At 41.4% G+C, this 16,979-nt stretch overlaps 1 protein-coding gene across 5 annotated transcripts in view; it reads right to left on the bottom strand.

The window, feature by feature from the left end:
- Positions 1 to 6,163: 6,163 nt before the first annotated feature.
- Positions 6,164 to 16,979, bottom strand: part of LOC137379115 (tapasin-related protein-like) — a 29,270-nt gene continuing 18,454 nt past the window's right edge. For 3 of the 5 annotated variants that reach the window (XM_068049824.1, XM_068049821.1, XM_068049822.1), the window contains 2 exons: positions 16,360 to 16,470; positions 6,164 to 16,219 (listed from right to left, as the gene is read on the bottom strand). In XM_068049824.1, the coding sequence (XP_067905925.1) occupies positions 16,070 to 16,219; positions 16,360 to 16,470 (261 nt within the window). In that variant the 3' untranslated portion in view covers positions 6,164 to 16,069. The remainder of the gene's footprint in view (positions 16,220 to 16,359; positions 16,471 to 16,979) is intronic. The other 2 variants (XR_010976738.1, XM_068049823.1) reach the window with 2 other exon arrangements.

Consider the following 16,979-nt stretch of genomic DNA (forward strand, 5'->3'; position numbering starts at 1 on the left):
TTTCTGATGATACAACAGTATTTCTGATATGTCTTCCTTTTTCCTCAACCGAGTGATTCCCCCCCATCACTGTGGTTGACAGCGCCCTCAACTGTGTCCGACCCATTTCCCGCAGGTCTGCCCTTACACCTTTCCCTCCCTCCCAGATCCATGACAGGGTTTCCCTTGTCCCCACTTGCTGCCCCACCAGACTACACATCCAAAGGATCATCCTCTGCCATTGCCACCACTAAATGCATCTTCCCCTCCCTTGTCAGGATTCCGAAGGGATCGTTCCCTCTGTGACATCCTGGTCCACTCCTCATTATCCCTATCACCTTATCCCCTACCCATGGCACCATCCCATGCAATTGCAGGAACTATAATACCTGCCCTTTTACCTTTTCTCTCCTCACCATCCAAGGCACCAAACACTCCTTCCAGGTGAAGTGGCGATTTATTGTACTTCTATCAATTTAGTATACTGCATTCGATGCTCACAATGTGGTCTCCTCTACAGTGGGGAGACAAAGCGTAGATTGGGTGACCGCTTTGTCGAACACCTCTGCTCAGTCCGAAAACATGGCCACGGTTGCTTGCCATTTCAACAGCCCTCCTCCCACCCCCCGCCCCCATCGGGCCTCACCCTGACTACGACCCGAGTAACTGTCCTTCCCTGGAACCCCGAGAGATAGATGAAAAACCTGGCAGCTATAAACCGACCCGCACTGCACTGGGTTGAGGGAGCTGGAAACTTGATATAATCCCTCCTCGTTCCTTCATTCCCATCGTATTAATCCCAGATGTAATTTCATGTCATTTTTGTACCAAGTGAGGTTAAACTCCTTTGGTAAGAAGTCAGCTGTTGTATAGACGAGTCTGAGGGACGGAGATGAGAGACGGGTAATCGTTACAGGTGTTGGCGGCACTGAAAGAGCAGCCAGACAAAAAGCTGCAGCGCTGTTTCCCTTTAGGTGGGAAATGTTTAACGCCGTATTATTGGTAACGACCATGTCGGTTGCTTAAAGCAGTAAATTACAATATTTATTTCGATCGTGCGTTCATGCAAGACTCGATGACGGGAAAGCCCTGTGACAATGCACTGAAATAAATTAACAAGACCGCAACCTCTCCTCCTTCCATTTTCAAAAAACTCGCGCCGAAGCTTTCGGAAGATTGACGCACATGCGCACACGGTCTCGGGCCCACTGCGCATGCGCTGCGGTCCGGAAGGCCAGGACAAGATTGCGCATGCGCAAAGGCCAACCTGGCATGTTCCCCGAGGAAGATGACGGTACGCAATGACGTCATCTGCGCATGCCCAATCTGGTCCTTGCAATCCGGACCGCAGCGCATGCGTAGAGTGCCCGAGACCGTGTGCGCACCGCGGCGCATTCTGATGACGTAGCGTTGTCATCAATCACTTTGTTGAATGAAACCTTCGGCTCACGTATGTAACCTTGCTGGGCGTAAACATAACGAAATTTGGCTTCAATATGAATTAACGATAAAAAAGCCTTTCATGACCTCAGTGCTACTTTGCAGTTTTGGCCAAGATTTTGTGTTCAAATCTCTGAAATGGAACTTGAGCCCGAGCTTTCGCATTCAGAGACGAGAGTGCTGCACACTGAATCACAGCTAATACCTGATAGCTGAAGAAATCAGGGCTGCTCTCTGTGGGACGATGCACAAATTGTCTCTTTGTGATATGTAATCCTCTGTCAATGGCGGCCTTCAACTCTAAAATGTGATACTGCAGCCTGTGAAAGGGATTCACGGATTGTGTGAATAGAGATCAATCCCAGCAAAAGTTTAACCGACATCTACTTCATTCAAATATGGAGAGACCGTGAGCATCAATTCCACACAAACTCATTCCCCATTCAACCATTCCTCCTTATATGCGTTGTTTATTCGATTAGGCAGGTCGAGTGCAACCAATATGGTGCATAAGTTGAGTTTAATGGAAATTAAGACAGAATATAACATACTAGTTTTGCAGGAAAATCATATGACTATGACAAGTAGTAAGTACCGATCCAGGTCGAACAGGATGGCTGGCTTGTGTAAACAGCTCTTCTCTTTCTCGTTTCTCCTCAGTGTCTTTCTGCTTCTCAAAGTTTTCCCAAACTATTGAAGAATGTTAGACTGAAGTCAGCATGGATCCACCCCTGGGAGTTCTCCACCGTCTACTGTACTGTGGCCTTCCTAAAACCTTTACTTAATACCTATTTCAGGGGTAGAGTTGAGTGTTAGAATGACCGAACTTGAGTCCTGCAAACATTCTTCTTGATATAACGTTTCAATGGTGTGTTGAGTTCTTTGTTTAAATCACATTGTGTTACGCTTCCACGGACCACTCTTGCACGTACTTCCTGCTCTTGATGAATGATACCTTTGCAGCATCTTCCATTATCTCATCTTGTGCTGTTCCCCATGATGGGCTTCACAACTTCCTCGAGCCATCCTATCTCCGGCCACTAAACCTCTTTTCAGTGGCCTCATTGTTCGTATTGTCAGTTATTTATACTTACAGCAATTCATAACGTCAGCCATGTAGTCTAGTTGTTCCAATTCCTTTATTAGACTATTGAACAGTAAGATGATTTGCTCTGTTCATTCTGGTAACTCTTTTCCGTAGCTTCGTTTCCAGTGAAATAGATCTGAAGAAATTCCCAGCAAATCCTTTGCGAGCTGGTTTTCGCATATTTCCCCTTGGGTGTTTCATCCGTTCTGGAGTTTACTTTGGCTGGTCATTAAAAAGCAATTTTAAGTAGGTGAACAGTTTCACTTCAACTGCTAACAGTATTTGTAGTGCGAGAACAAGCTCTAATTGTGCTTGTGCGTGAGTGATATGACAGTTATTACTGGTGAAAGAGCCGAACTTATATAGATTGGCCGGATCCAGATCTAAACTTTAAACTAAGTGGCATTTTGATCTAAGGAGAGTATAGTTTGGAGTTAGCGGTTAGCTAACTCGCCGTCAGCTGCAGGAATTGTGGGACTGATACCCCCGATGTGTAATGCAAAGTATTCCTGCTGTCCTTCTGAATCACCTTAACTGCAATAACTTCGGGTTCCTTGAATTTAAAAACCTGCTTGAGTATTGCTTTCTGTTTGGAACATCGTACAACTACTCAGTCGAGTTACACGCAACACCAGCACATTTAATGCAGCAAAATCTCTCAAGGCACTTAACAAGATCTATATCAATAAAAACATTTTTGACACTGAGCTGCAAAAGGAGATATTAGCACAGATGATCAAGAGCTTGTTCAAAAAGGGAGTGTTTAAGGAACGTGCTAAAGGAGGGGAGAGGCAGAAAGTATTAAGGAGAGAATTCCAGAGTTGAAAGCACTTTGATAATGTTGGAACGATTGAAGTCAGAGATGCTCAACAGGCCAGAATTAGAGGAATGCCGGGATCTGAAAGTCTTGTAAGCCTGGTAGAGGTGGCAGATATAGGGAAAGGAAAGGCAATGGAGAGATTTGAAAATAAGATGAAGATGTTAAAATTGAGGCATTGTCGGACAGGGTGCGAGTGTGGGTCAGCAAGAATGGGGTAATCGATGAACGGGAGTTTTTCGAGTTAAGATACGGGCATTGGCATGTTGAACGAGCACAAGTAGAGCGGAAGATTAGTGGCCGGGCAGGAGAACATTGGAAAAGTCAAGTCTAGAACTAACAAAACCATGAATGAGCAGATGAGTGGAAGCAGGGTCGGAATTGGGTGATATTGCGGATATTGTGAGAAGTAGGCAGACGTGATGATAGAGCGGCTATGTGGTCGGCAGCTCATCTCGGGGTGAAACACGACATCAAGACTGTGAGTAGTCTGGCCCAGTTCCAGAGATGGAAACAGCGGCCAGGGAATGAGGTTTATGATGGGGACAAAAGACAATTCCTTCCGTCTCCCATATTTAGTTGGAGGGCATTTCTGCTCATCCAATATTGAATGACAGACAAATCAGACAGACTAATGGACGGGTACAGAGAGGTGGTGATGAGATAGAGCTGTCTGTCATCGATGTACATGTGAAATCTGATGTTGCATTTCCGGATAATGTCATGGAAGGGTAACAAATAGATACGAAATAGAATGGAGTCAAGGATAAATCCTCGATGGACTTCAAATACAGTGTTGCGGGAGTGGCAAGGGAAGACATTCTCTGGTTACAATTTGACAGGTACGAATGGAACCAAGCAAGGGCAGATCCAGCCAGCTGGATGATGGAGGAGAGGCGGTGGAGGAGAATAGTGCCGTCACCTGTGTCTAAGCTTCAGATTGAATGATGAGAAGGGTTAGTTTATCACAATAAAATTCACGAAGAATATCACTTGCGACTTCGACAAGGGCCGTTTCAGTATGATGGCGGTGCTGAAATCTGATTGGAGGGATTCAACCATGAATTATGTCAAAAATGGGCCCGGTTTTTGGAGGCGATAACAGATCCAATGACTTTAGCGAGGAAAGTGAGGTTGGAGATGATGTAGTTTACAAGAACAGAGGGGTCAAGAATTAGTTTTTTGAGGAGAGCAGATTGGAATTGGACTGCAGTACATTTGTAATTTGCTCCGCTCATTTATTATCCAACGTGTTGTCGTTTAGATCCACCCCCGTTGCATTCCTTTCCTCTATTTACTTCTGATTCATTTTCTTACTATTCTCAGTTGCTGTCTGGTAATGCTGAGCAGGCTTCACTTTAGCGCCACCCTCGATCGTTGATAGCACTACTGTAGTGGTACAATTTGTTGAAGTGCACTCGGTTCTTCCCTGACTGCTTCTCCTTTGACTGCTGGAGCGCTGGTCAGAACAGATTGTTAATTTCATACTTGTGCTGTAGTTCGCGGTTTTTACAACAATCGTGTTTCTCATGCTGTAACTCTGACTCCGGTTTTCCAGAATGATACCCGAATCCACAGACAATAATGTCAGATCCTGCAACAGATATTGAGCTTGGAATGTCGGAACGAACAGAGACACTACAATTGTGGCAATTGACAAGCCTTGTTGCTGTGGAGCTTCAAACAAAGTCTTTCCATTGCCTCAACTAAAATTCTGGGTTTAAAGCAGAAAAAAAGTGGCCACGGGCCGGTTTTAACTGGATGTCTGTTCTGTTAGCGTCTGTGCGGAAAGATACATGAGTTTGGGTATCCACGTTCTCAAATCACTAAAAACCAGTGCACAAAAGTAGTCAAGAAGTCTAATGGTATATTGGTCTTCATCTCAAAGGTTTTTAAATACAAAAGTTACAATGAATGTTTCAGTCTTACTGAGCATTGTTCAGACACCATTCGGAGTACATCACATCTCAGGAATTATGTATTGACCTTGGAGGAGTACAGTGCAAACTCATAAGATTGACAGCTTGGTTGTAAGAGTTAAATTATGGATCTGGTTGCATCTACATGATGTGTACTTCTTTGAGTTCAGAGGTTTAAGTCGTTATATAATGGAGGTGGTTAAAAATTATAACGGGATTCGATAGGACCAATACAGAGAAAGTTTCCTTTGGTGGGGAACGCCTGCAGAAGTGGATGTAATGTTAAGTGTTAGACTATTCAGGAGTGAAATCAAAAATTACTTTGTGACACAACAGCTGGTAGCAATCTTTTCCCCCAATAGGCTGTGGATACTGGGTTAATTGAAATGTTCAGTTCTGAGGTCAATGGATTTTTATTATATTAAAAGGCCAAGGGATCTGGATCGAAGTAAAAGCAAAATACTGCAGATGCTGAAAATTTGAAATAAAAACAAAAAATTCTGGAAATACTCAGCAGGTCTGGCAGCATCTGTGGAGAGAGAAGCAGAGTTAACGTTTCAGGTCAGTGACCCTTCAGCAGAATTGGCAAAGGTTGGAAATGTAATTGGTTTTAAACAAATAAAGCGGGGATGGGGCAAAAGATAACCAAAAAGAAGGTGTTGATAAGACAGAGTCGTGGTCGTGGAAATAAATAAGCAATAAACTAACCAACCCGTATGATCATCAACCAAGGCTGGCTCCCCTTAATGTTTTTGCTTAAAACCTATTACATTTCTAACCTTTGCCAGTTCTGCTGAACGGTCACTGACCTGAAACGTTAACTTGGCTTCTCTCTCCACAGATGCTGCCAGACCTGCTGAGTATTTCCAGAATTTTTTGTTTTTATTTCAAATTTTCAGCATCTGCAGTATTTTGCTTTTACTTTAAGTTTTTTTGGATGGTTTCACAGAAGTGCTCGCCCACTCAGCAATAGCATAAATATTGGGTTTCACAGGGAAATATCCGCCAGGCTTTCAGGAAGGTTCAGTCAGTCAGAGGCTGTTTATTCCGGATTGCTATTCAATGACGATCTTTATTTTATTCATCATTATAATTTCATTCGAAGTTGTATTTTTTATATGCCAATTTTCCTTCAAATTCTCTCTTAGTCCTGCTACTTTTTTTTCTTCTGCGTCTCCTTATTGTCCATGCTCTGAATGATTTTCCGCTATGTTGTTAGCGCTAGATTTGCTATACAGCCCGAAAACTCAATCACCACACTACCACCTTTTTCGGCAGGCCTTTCTTCATGCGGGAATTTATCTAGTTTATACTTTAAGCAGCTCCTTTTTTGAACAATTGCGGAGGATCTTAGCTACCAATATTTCTTGCCATTTTATCTGTTACCTCCAATGATATATCGGTCAAGTTGTTTTATTTCCAGTACTTTTTTGGTTGTACCTTCTCCTTTTCATTGAAAAAAAATCACTATCTCCTAAATGTTCTGTACTTCCTATTGTCTATCTGCTAAACTCCGTGCGCTAGAACGAGAACCAGCACTTCATCCTTTATTATTGAATGAAATGACAGTTGATCTATAAAGGGGTCCTGGTCACAATGTAAAAGCCAGGCTCTTTATCCATCACGTCTATCTTTAGAAATTCGAAGTCACCTTTCAATATGGTTCTAAAGCTTCTGTTCTCTTCTCCTATCTGTTTACCTGTTGCTTACGTTACATCTTTTCTGCTGACTGATGGTCTATAAATATTGCTAATATCGGAAATTCTGTTGCCAATAGAGAAATTCACGTTCCTTAAGTGTAAACAAGCAAATTTTCCTTTTTCTCCACCACTGTATGATTCCTGTTTTCCCACTCTAATCGAACCTTTCAATGCACTCTGTCTCCTTGCTTTTCCTACCATATTCTACCTGAGTATTTTAGAAAAAAGGATGTTCAGCTCCTAATCCTCCTCTAGACTAAGCAGAGACGGTTAATCCTGTGATGTCAAACGCCTGCCATTGTATTTTGTATCGCTAGCTCTCTGGTTTTATTCACAATATTTTGTGCATTTCGACATATGCATCTCAACACTGCTTCTCTGTGTTGAAATCCTTTTAATTACCCTCTTTTTGGTCTGTTTAGTGACTTACCTGCTTTCCTCACCTTCCCGACAGCCTGACTCTCTTTTCCTACCCTTTCTGCTTCTTCAGTTTGTTCCTCTCTGCCATGGCTGGATCACACTGTAGTCCGATTCCTTACGCCACAACTCAATACTGTACTGTCTGCAACAGCTGCACTCATAGCTTTCCCAGTTTGATTTCTGATCCTTATCTGGTATCAATAGCAGAAGTCACAGATCTTTGATTCATCTATGGCACATGGGCGCTACTGGCAAGGTCAGAATTTATTACCTATCCTTTATTGTCTTGGAGAAGGTGGTGGTGAGTTGTCTTCTTGAATACAACCGAATCGCGAGTTAGGCCACTTCAAAGGATAGATAAGAATCATTTCCCGTGGGTCTGGAATCTCATGTAGGCCAGAGTGGGAAAGGACGGCAGGTTCTCTTCCCTAAAGGACATTGGAGACGCAGGTGTTTTTTTTACGACAATTGCTATTTTCGTAGTCACCATTATGTTGGAAATTTGAGAGAAAAGCAAAAAAAGTGGTGGAAATACTCAGCAGGTCTGGACGTCTCTCTGGAGAGAGAAACAGAGTTAACGTTTCATGTCGACGACCTTTCATCAGAACTGGGAGAGGGAGAGGGAAAGATAATGTTTATGATAGGGTGAAAGGCATGCGAGATTAAATGACAAGAGTGATGATTGCGCAAGGTAAATGCTACTGGCGGGGTGTTGCCCTCTATTTGTGGAAGTGATGTGCGGACACGGACAGGTGGGACTAGAGGGAGGGGAGGGGCGGGGTGGTCAGCTGCACCTGTTAAAAAGCTTGTATTTTACCGTGAATACTGGTGATACGTTGTGATTCATTATATTCTATGTTCACCTGAATCACTGGCTAATGCGAGAACTGGCATGGACTCGATGGACAGACTGGCCTCCTTATGTGACGTAAATGACTCCATGTGAGAGTTTTGGACTGCGAGGAATCTCTCATCTAATGTAATTTGATCTAAATATAATCTCTCAGCTGCATGCAGATGCTAATTAATTACTCAGTGACACAGGGAGACATCCACGCCCCAGAGCATATTCTGTAACTCCCTATCCAATTTTGCTATAATGGACACAGTGATTGATTAATATCCTCAGAGAAGTAAGTGGCGGTTTTTATATGCAGCTTCAATACATCCAGAAAGAGTATAACCGGAAATGAAAGTTATTTCAACATTCAAATCTTGAATTGCTCTAAACTAAACCGAAGGAGCAACATTCTTACACTGAAATAGTCGCGATCAATGAAGTGCAGTCATCAAACATTATCCGGAGGGTCCGTTAGGAGCCTGATAACAATTATTTACTATCTACATGGAACACATTCAGAACCCTCTTGGAACTCAGGTTTATTCGCGACATGGGTCTAAAATAACCACCATAGTTCAAACCTTCCAAATTAACATACATGGCCAGGAAACGAATACTGTTATAAAATGTAGGTATAAAAGGATTGTTCAAAATAAAGTAAAAAGAACAAGTATTAAACACAATTTATCCTGCCTGTGCAAAAATCCAGAAAGCATGCGAAATAAAAAGGGGGAATTTAGGCAATAATCAGTAGCAAGGAAGTAGATGTAGTAGGAATAACTGAAACACGGGTATATGATTAATGAGATGGGAAACTAATAATATTACAGGTTATGACATAACCAGAAAGTATAAGGAAGGAAGATGTCGGTGGGAAGCTGATGTAATTAGCGACAATAGAAGAAAGGGATATAACTAACAGGAGGTTAGAAACAGAATCCATTTGGAATAAAGGATGAGATCGATCAGACTATTAGGAATATGATGCAGAACACTTTATAGTGACAAGGGGATGGAGGAAGAAACATGTAAGCAAATATATGAAATGAGCAGAGCACAAAGAACAATAGGGGCGGCGCAGTGGTTAGCACCGCAGCCTCACAGCTCCAGTGACCCGGGTTCAATTCTGGGTACTGCCTGTGTGGAGTTTGCAAGTTCTCCCTGTGTCTGCGTGGGTTTTCTCCGGGTGCTCCGGTTTCCTCCCACAAGCCAAAAGACTTGCAGGTTGATAGGTAAATTGGCCATTAGCAATTGCCCCTAGTTTAGGTAGGTGGTAGGGAAATATAGGGGCAGGTGGGGATGTCGTAGGAATATGGGATTAGTGTAGGATTAGTATAAATGGGTGGTTGATGGTCGGCACAGACTCGGTGGGCCGAAGGGCCTGTTTCAGTGCTGTATCTCTAAACTAAACTAAATATCTATGGGAGAATTTTGTTATCCTCAAATAAAGTAGCATGAAGAGGTGGTGAAAATGGTAAAAGTAATGAATTTTTTTTACAATGTGTGCAGGACTTCTTTCTTACCCAATATATACAAAGCTCAACAATGAGGGAGCACTGTTCGATCTAGTAACGGGAAATGAAGCAGAACAGACAAGAGCAATAAACATAAGAGAACATAATGACAACAGAGATCACAACGTAACACGATTAACATAAAGTTTGAAGGGTACAAGTGAGACAACGATCAAAGTAATAATTCGGAAATAACAGCTGATATTAAGGGGATTATGATAGAACCATGGATCATAAACTGGAACAAATACTGACAAAGAAATAGAACTGCAGTGGAGAACCTTTAAAACGGTGACCAACACGGTGCAGAAGAATATACATCACTAAAAAACGTGAACAAACTAACGAGTAATGATACACCATAGCTGGATTAAGAAATAAGGACAGGATTGAAATTAGAGTAATAGACATACACTAAGCACATATACAGCAAAGGAAAAGATAAAACAAGAGAATATGAAAAGTTCAGGAAAAATGTCAAAAAATTGAAAAGCAAAAAGGAAGTAATAAATTAAAGCATCAAGGAACAAGGAAAATGAACAGTATCATATTCTTCAAACACATACATGACAAAGGAAAAATCATGATGGTGATAGGTCCACACATGACAAACTAATGTCATGGCAGCGAAAGGGCACTTTTCACGGCATAAAATACCGGCCTTAGGCTGTTCATATGTTTAAACGATGTACAGCGAGAAATTATCTGATCAGGGTAACTATTGTCACTCAGGATGCCTTTGAATCAAGCTTGCATGGTGAGCAAATGGCTCGAGCCCTATTTATGAGGTTGCTGATAAGGCCAATCTTATAGTGCATGGAACTGTAAGAATCCCAAGGCATGTATTGACCAAGTAGGTTTATGTTACACTGTGATAGAGAATCCCTTAGCAGATTTCTCAACTAGTACATCAAGGAAAGGGACCTCATTTGACAGCTCCATTTCAAAGGAGAATTTGAGTGCAGGATGGAGCCCATTAACGTGTGTGAAGAAATTAATACATGCAGCTGTGGATTCAAATACAGCAAACATATCATTGACATATCAGAAATATGCAAGAGGTAGGAGGTTAGGTCTCATTCCTTCGAAGACATGTGGAGCAGTCAAATGAGCTCCCTTTCTTTGATGTACTAGTCGCCATAAACAGATGAATTCTCCATTGGCAACGCATCTACCAATCAGAGTCCACTTGCCAACCAATCAGCACTCTCTTCTCATACAGAATAAATTTGTTGCTTTCCCTTACATTGGTATTCCTTGAAATTGTCCTGATAAGTGCAAGGTGAAAAGCCTCAACAAAATGTCTCTGTTTTCAGCAACACTCAGGTTCTGTACTACTAAACGACTATTACTTTAGACCTTGATGAATGAGGTGCACCTGGATTTGTAACTGCGTACTAACTTTATAATTACTGCTAAACACACACGCTGGCCCTGAAAAGCTAATTTTATATTCACAGATTTTCAAATTTCCCAATATAAGAAATCCCTTTTTTAAACATTTTTTAAAGTTTGCTTTCCTTTATTTCAGCTTCTACCTGAATCTAAATGAAAATGAAATCAAAAATGAAGGGTGTTAAGTGCTTTTAATTTACTGGTTGGATATGTGTGAATAATTAAATGAGATTGGCTGCTTGCCTACTTGCTGACATTACCGTTGCAGCATGCCAGGGCATTCCCAGGCTTGGCACCTCCTTCAGGAAAGGGGGAAATCAAAGCACAAAGATTGCTTGATCTTTGAGGCAGCCTTGAGGTCAGCAGCGAACATTCTTGCTCTGCCATTAATAACAAAATCAGGGCACATATTTTTTTCAAGTTTTTTTGTAATATTTCAACTTCGACCTTACTCGCATATGCTTGTCCTTATTTATTCTGTTGGATGATAATAAAACGTGTTGGATAATCACTGCATTTTAATTCCCTGTTTGATGTCTGAGAATACTTCAATGTGATTTGCTGCTTACCCTGCTTATTCTGGACGCTTGGAGATCGCATTGACTTGATGTCATGTTCGCATTAATATCAGGAAAGCAGAAATCCATGCCCTGAAGATCATTAGATCTTTTTGGCCGCTTTCTTCGAGGCCAGTGGTGATCTCTGTTGCATCGCTGCTAACAGCAAAGTGCAGGGAATTAAATAAATACGTTGCCTCGGCATTCACCAGGACATGATATTAACAGAAGCGATCAAGCAAAAAATCCATTTAAGATAGGAGACGGGTAAATTATACATCGATCAATAGTCTAGCTGAATTGCATCCGTGCATATTAAAGTAAGTTAGGGAAGAGATAACAGAGTTTAAAACACGCATAGTGCCGTTGTAGTAGCGGATAGATAATATAATTCCTATATTTGAAAAGGGAGCTACAGAATGTCCACAAATTTATCGACCAATTAGCTCAACTTTGGCAGTATGCAAGATAATGGAATTCTTACTCGAAGATGCAATAGAAACACATGTAGAAAACATGAATAAAATGAAGAGCAGTAAGCACGTTTCCAAAAGGGAAAGTGAGGCTTGATAATTTGTTTTTATTCGTTCAAGGTGTGTGGGCGTCGCTGGCTAGGCCAGCATTTATTGCCCATCCCCAATTGCCCTTGAGATGGTGGCGGTGAGCTGCTTCTTGAAACGCTGCAGTCCATGTGGGGTACATACATCCACAGTTCTGTAAGGAAGGGAGTTCCAGGATTTTGACCCAGCGACAGTGAAGGAACGGAGATCTCGTTCCAGTCAGGATGGTGTGTGGCTTGGAGGGGAACCTGCAGGTGGTGGTGTTCCCATGTATTTGCTGCTCTTGTCCTATTAGGTGGCAGAGGTCACAGGTTTGGAAGATGCTGTCTAAGGAGCTTTGGTGCAGTGCATCTTGTATATGGTACACACTGCTGCCACTGCGTGTCGGTGGTGGAGGGAATGAATGTTTGTGGATGGGGTGCCAATCAAGTGGCCTGCTTTGTCCTGGATAGTGTCGAGCTTCTTGAGTGTTGTTGGAGCTGTACCCATCCAGGCAAGTGGAGAGTACTTCATCACACTCCTGACTTGTGCCTTGAAGATGGTGGACAGGCTTTGGGGAGTCAGGAGGTGATTTACTCACCGCAGGATTACTAGCCTCTGACCTGCTCTTGTCGCCACACATTTATATGGCTGCTCCAGTTCAGTTTTTGGCCAATGGTAATCTTATCAAATCTTATCGAATTATTTGAAATTTTGAAATTTCAAATCTTATAGCATTATTTGAAATAGTACAGAAAAAGGTGCTAAGGGTAAAGCAGTAAATATTTGAATATTATCAAAGCAGCAGATTTGGATTTGCAAACGTCACTCGATAAGATGCGGCATAATAGACACGTGACTAAGGTCAGAACAGCAAAGTGTGAAATCAGCGGACCGCAGCAGAATGGATACGAAGCTGGCTACAAAACAAAAAGTAGGGTCCAAAGGTAGTAATGCAGACAGGCAAAAGGTGAAAAGTAATGTTCCACAATTCTTAGTGCTTGTACCATTATTGTTCGCTATTTACATAAACAGTTTGGATTAAGCAATCGAAAGTCGAATTTCAAAATTTGCAGAGGACCAGATTCCGGTGTATTGTTAATGTAGAGGAGGAATGTGAGAAAATGCAGTAAGGCATTAATACACTTGCAGAATTAGAATATAATTAGCAAAAAAACATTAAGATAGATAAGTGTGAGGTAATATATTTTGGTAGGAAGAATAAAGAAATCACATACTTGGAAAATAAGTATAAAGGAATAGAGGAATCAGGGGGTGCAGTACACAAATAACTAAAAGCAGCAGTACAGGTTCATGAGGCGATAAAAACATACACGTTCATTTCTAGAGGTGTAGAATTCAAAAGCTAGGAAATTATGTTAAACTTTTATAGAACCTTGGTTAGACAACACTTGGAGTACTTTGAACAATTCTCATGTTCGTATTATAATCAAAATGTACAGTGGGACTGGAAAAGATTCAAAAACTGTCTATAATGATACGAGAAGTGAGAGGTTATATTTATCAGGAAAGATTTAATGTTCTTTCTTAAAATGAGAAGTCTTAAAGTTATAATTAGTAAAGAAATGATGTGGAGAAATTAATGGTACTTAAAGTCAACAAATCCCCTGACCTGACAGCTTGCACACTAGTTTTTGTTTTAAAAGATAAGTACAGAGATAGTGGGTGCATTGTTTTTGATCTTCCAAAATTCCCTAGATTCTAGAACAGCTGCCATGGATTGGAAAGTAACAAATGTAACCCGGCTATTAAGGAAAGGAGGGAGAGAGAAAGCAGGAAACAATAGATTAGTTAGCCTGACATCAATAGCAGGGAAAATGCCAGATTCTATTATTAGGGACATAATCACAGGGCACTTGGAAAATCATCATGCAATTACACAGAGTCAACACGGATTTATGCAAGAAAAATCGTGTTTGACACACCTATTAAATGTTTTGAGGACGTAATTAATAGGAAGGATAAGGGGGAGCGAGCAGATGTAGCGTATTTGGATTTTCAAAACACAATCTATAAGGTTTGACAGAATAGGTTAGTACAGAAAATTCAAGCTCATGGGATTGGAGATAATATATTCGCATGAATAGAGGATTGGTTAATGGATAGAAATTGGAAATTCGGAATCATTTACATTTTCGGGTTGGCAGGCTGTTATTAGTAGGGTGGAACTTGTACCAGTGCTTGAATCTTAGCAACTTACAATCTAGATCAATGACTTAGATGAGGGGACCAAATGTAAAGTATGCAAGTTTGCTGATGACACAAAAGTTAGGTGCGAATGTAATCAGTGAAGAAGATGCAAAGTGGCTGCAAAGGGATATACTCAGATTGAGGGAGTGCCAAAAACATGACAGATGGAATATAATGAGAGGGAGTGTGAAGTTATCCATTTTGGAAGGAAACATTGAAAAGCAGAATATTTTTAAATGATGGGAAACTGGATAATATTGGTATTCAGATACCGGAATCTCCTTGTACATCAATCACAGAAAGTTAACATGCAAGTAAAGCAAACAATGAGGAATATGATCATATGTTCATCTATGTTAAAAAGGAATTGGAACATAAGAGTGAACAATTCTTACTACAATTTTATAGGACCTTGGTGAGAGCACAGTCAGTGTATTACGTACAATTTTGGTCTCTCTACTTATGGAAGGATATACTTGCCTTGGAGGGAGTGTAACGGAGGTTCAGTCGATTGACCCCTGAGATCAGAGGATTATCCTATGGGGAGAGACTGAGTAAATAGATCTATATTCCCTACAATTTAGCAGAATGAGAGGTAATCTCATTGAAACATAAAATGCCTAATGGGCTGATAGAAAAAATGTTGGGAGAATGTTTTCCTTGTTGGAGAGTGTAGAATTAGGTGTCACAGAATAAAGGTCCAGCCATTGACGATTGAGATGCGGAGAAATTTCTTCAATCAAAGGTTGTATGCCTTTGGAATTCTCGACCCAAACGGGCTGTGGTACTCCATCGCTGAGTATATTCAAGACAGAGATTGATAGAGTTTTGGACATTCAGGAAATTATTGGATATTAGGATAATGTGGAAAGGTGGAGTTGAGGTCAAAGATCATCCACTCCCGTTCTTATGATTGTTAAGACTGAGAGATGGCAAGATGAAGGTTTCTATGATTATAAAAGGAATTAACAGAATAGACATATAGAAAATATTTCTGCTTGTGGGCGAGACCCGAACTGAAAGCCGTAAATATAAGATAATCGTGAATAAATCTAAAAAGAAATTGATCAGAACACGTATGATCCAAAGGATGGTTAGAATCTGGAATTCGCTACCACAAGGAGTAGTTGAAATGATTAACATAGGTGGAGTTAAGGAGAAGCTAGATAAATTCATGAGGTAGCAACGAATAGAAGATAGGTTGATCGGGTTAGATGAAGTAGTGTTGGAAGAGGTTCATGTGGTGCATGAATACTGGCATGGGCTTGTTGAGCCGAATGGTCTGTTTTTGTGTAGCAAATACTATGTAAGACTGCTATGTAATGCTACATAATAGAGCTGACCCAAATAACTAGCCTTATCAACTCCCATGTAACTAGATAAGGAGCTCCCATTCCCCTTGTTCCCACTTGGAACCTATGATGAGAAATGCATTGGTTCCTTTATGTTACAGGGATATCAAATTTCAAGAATAGAGGCAGGTCCAGATGCCAGTGTCTTGCCGTCATTAAATCGCGTGCTCCTTCCTCCCATTCCAATAAATGACAATGCGATTTACAAACAGCCCATTACGCACTGGTAGATGTAATAGTCAGACACCAGGGTAGACAACTCCCACGGAACCGTAACGTCATTGAACATCATTGGTGTTTATACAATCTCGACTTCTATGCTTGGCTTGTTTATCTTGATCTCTGAATACTCCACTCCCCTTCTCTTCTGTTTCCTTCTTGCCATTTTATAGGAACAGGGGAAATCCAGAGATGCATAAGTCAGATTAACATCCGTCCCTTGTTTGGTCTGTGGAAGCAAAAATGAAAGAAAAGTTGCATCTGCTACCCAATCTAGTTGTTCCAGGCTGTCAATACACCTTACTCAGATCAGACACTAATGCCGGAGACGTCCTAACTGGAATGGACTGTTGTGTTTCTCGGCCGTACCTGGGCATAGACGGTGCGATCTTTCTCACGTCTGGTTTTCCCAGCTTCCCTGTGCCCACTGAACCTGAGAGCAGCGTAAGACAGACTCCCGGCCTTTCCTCTGCGCAGAATCTGAGGAGCGGTTTTGGAGAAATACTAGCTGTATATAAAATCACAAATGCACGGTACAGGGCCACAAAAAACAAAAACAGACTGCGCAAGTGTAATTACTGCAGTTGATAGTTGTAAATGACATTATCCCTGCGATAATTGTCATATAAGGACAATGGACATAACTAATTCCCAGCTTGTGTCATTCCCCTGAATATTCATTCGCAATCCTTGTTATCAGAGCTCATCCTGGAACGTTGAACCACGGTCTTGGCCCGTTTGCTGCTGTATAGTGTATCCAAGTTCTGAGTTTGCTTATTTCAGAAAACACATTTAACCTCAGTTGCTGAGCGCCCAGTAAGGAGCAGGTGGAGATACCAGTTTCGCTGCCAGGGCGCAGCGCTGGTCAACATTCAGAGCCCCATTTAAAAGTTTATGGGTGGGGATGTCGGTTGGCAACAGAATGGAGCTGGGCTATGCCTCGTCACGTGTTTGAATAGCCATCCAACTCGCCCTGACAAGATGCAAAC

Source organism: Heterodontus francisci, chromosome 17 (genome assembly GCF_036365525.1).
Source record: "Heterodontus francisci isolate sHetFra1 chromosome 17, sHetFra1.hap1, whole genome shotgun sequence".
Taxonomy (NCBI): Eukaryota; Metazoa; Chordata; class Chondrichthyes; order Heterodontiformes; family Heterodontidae; genus Heterodontus; species Heterodontus francisci.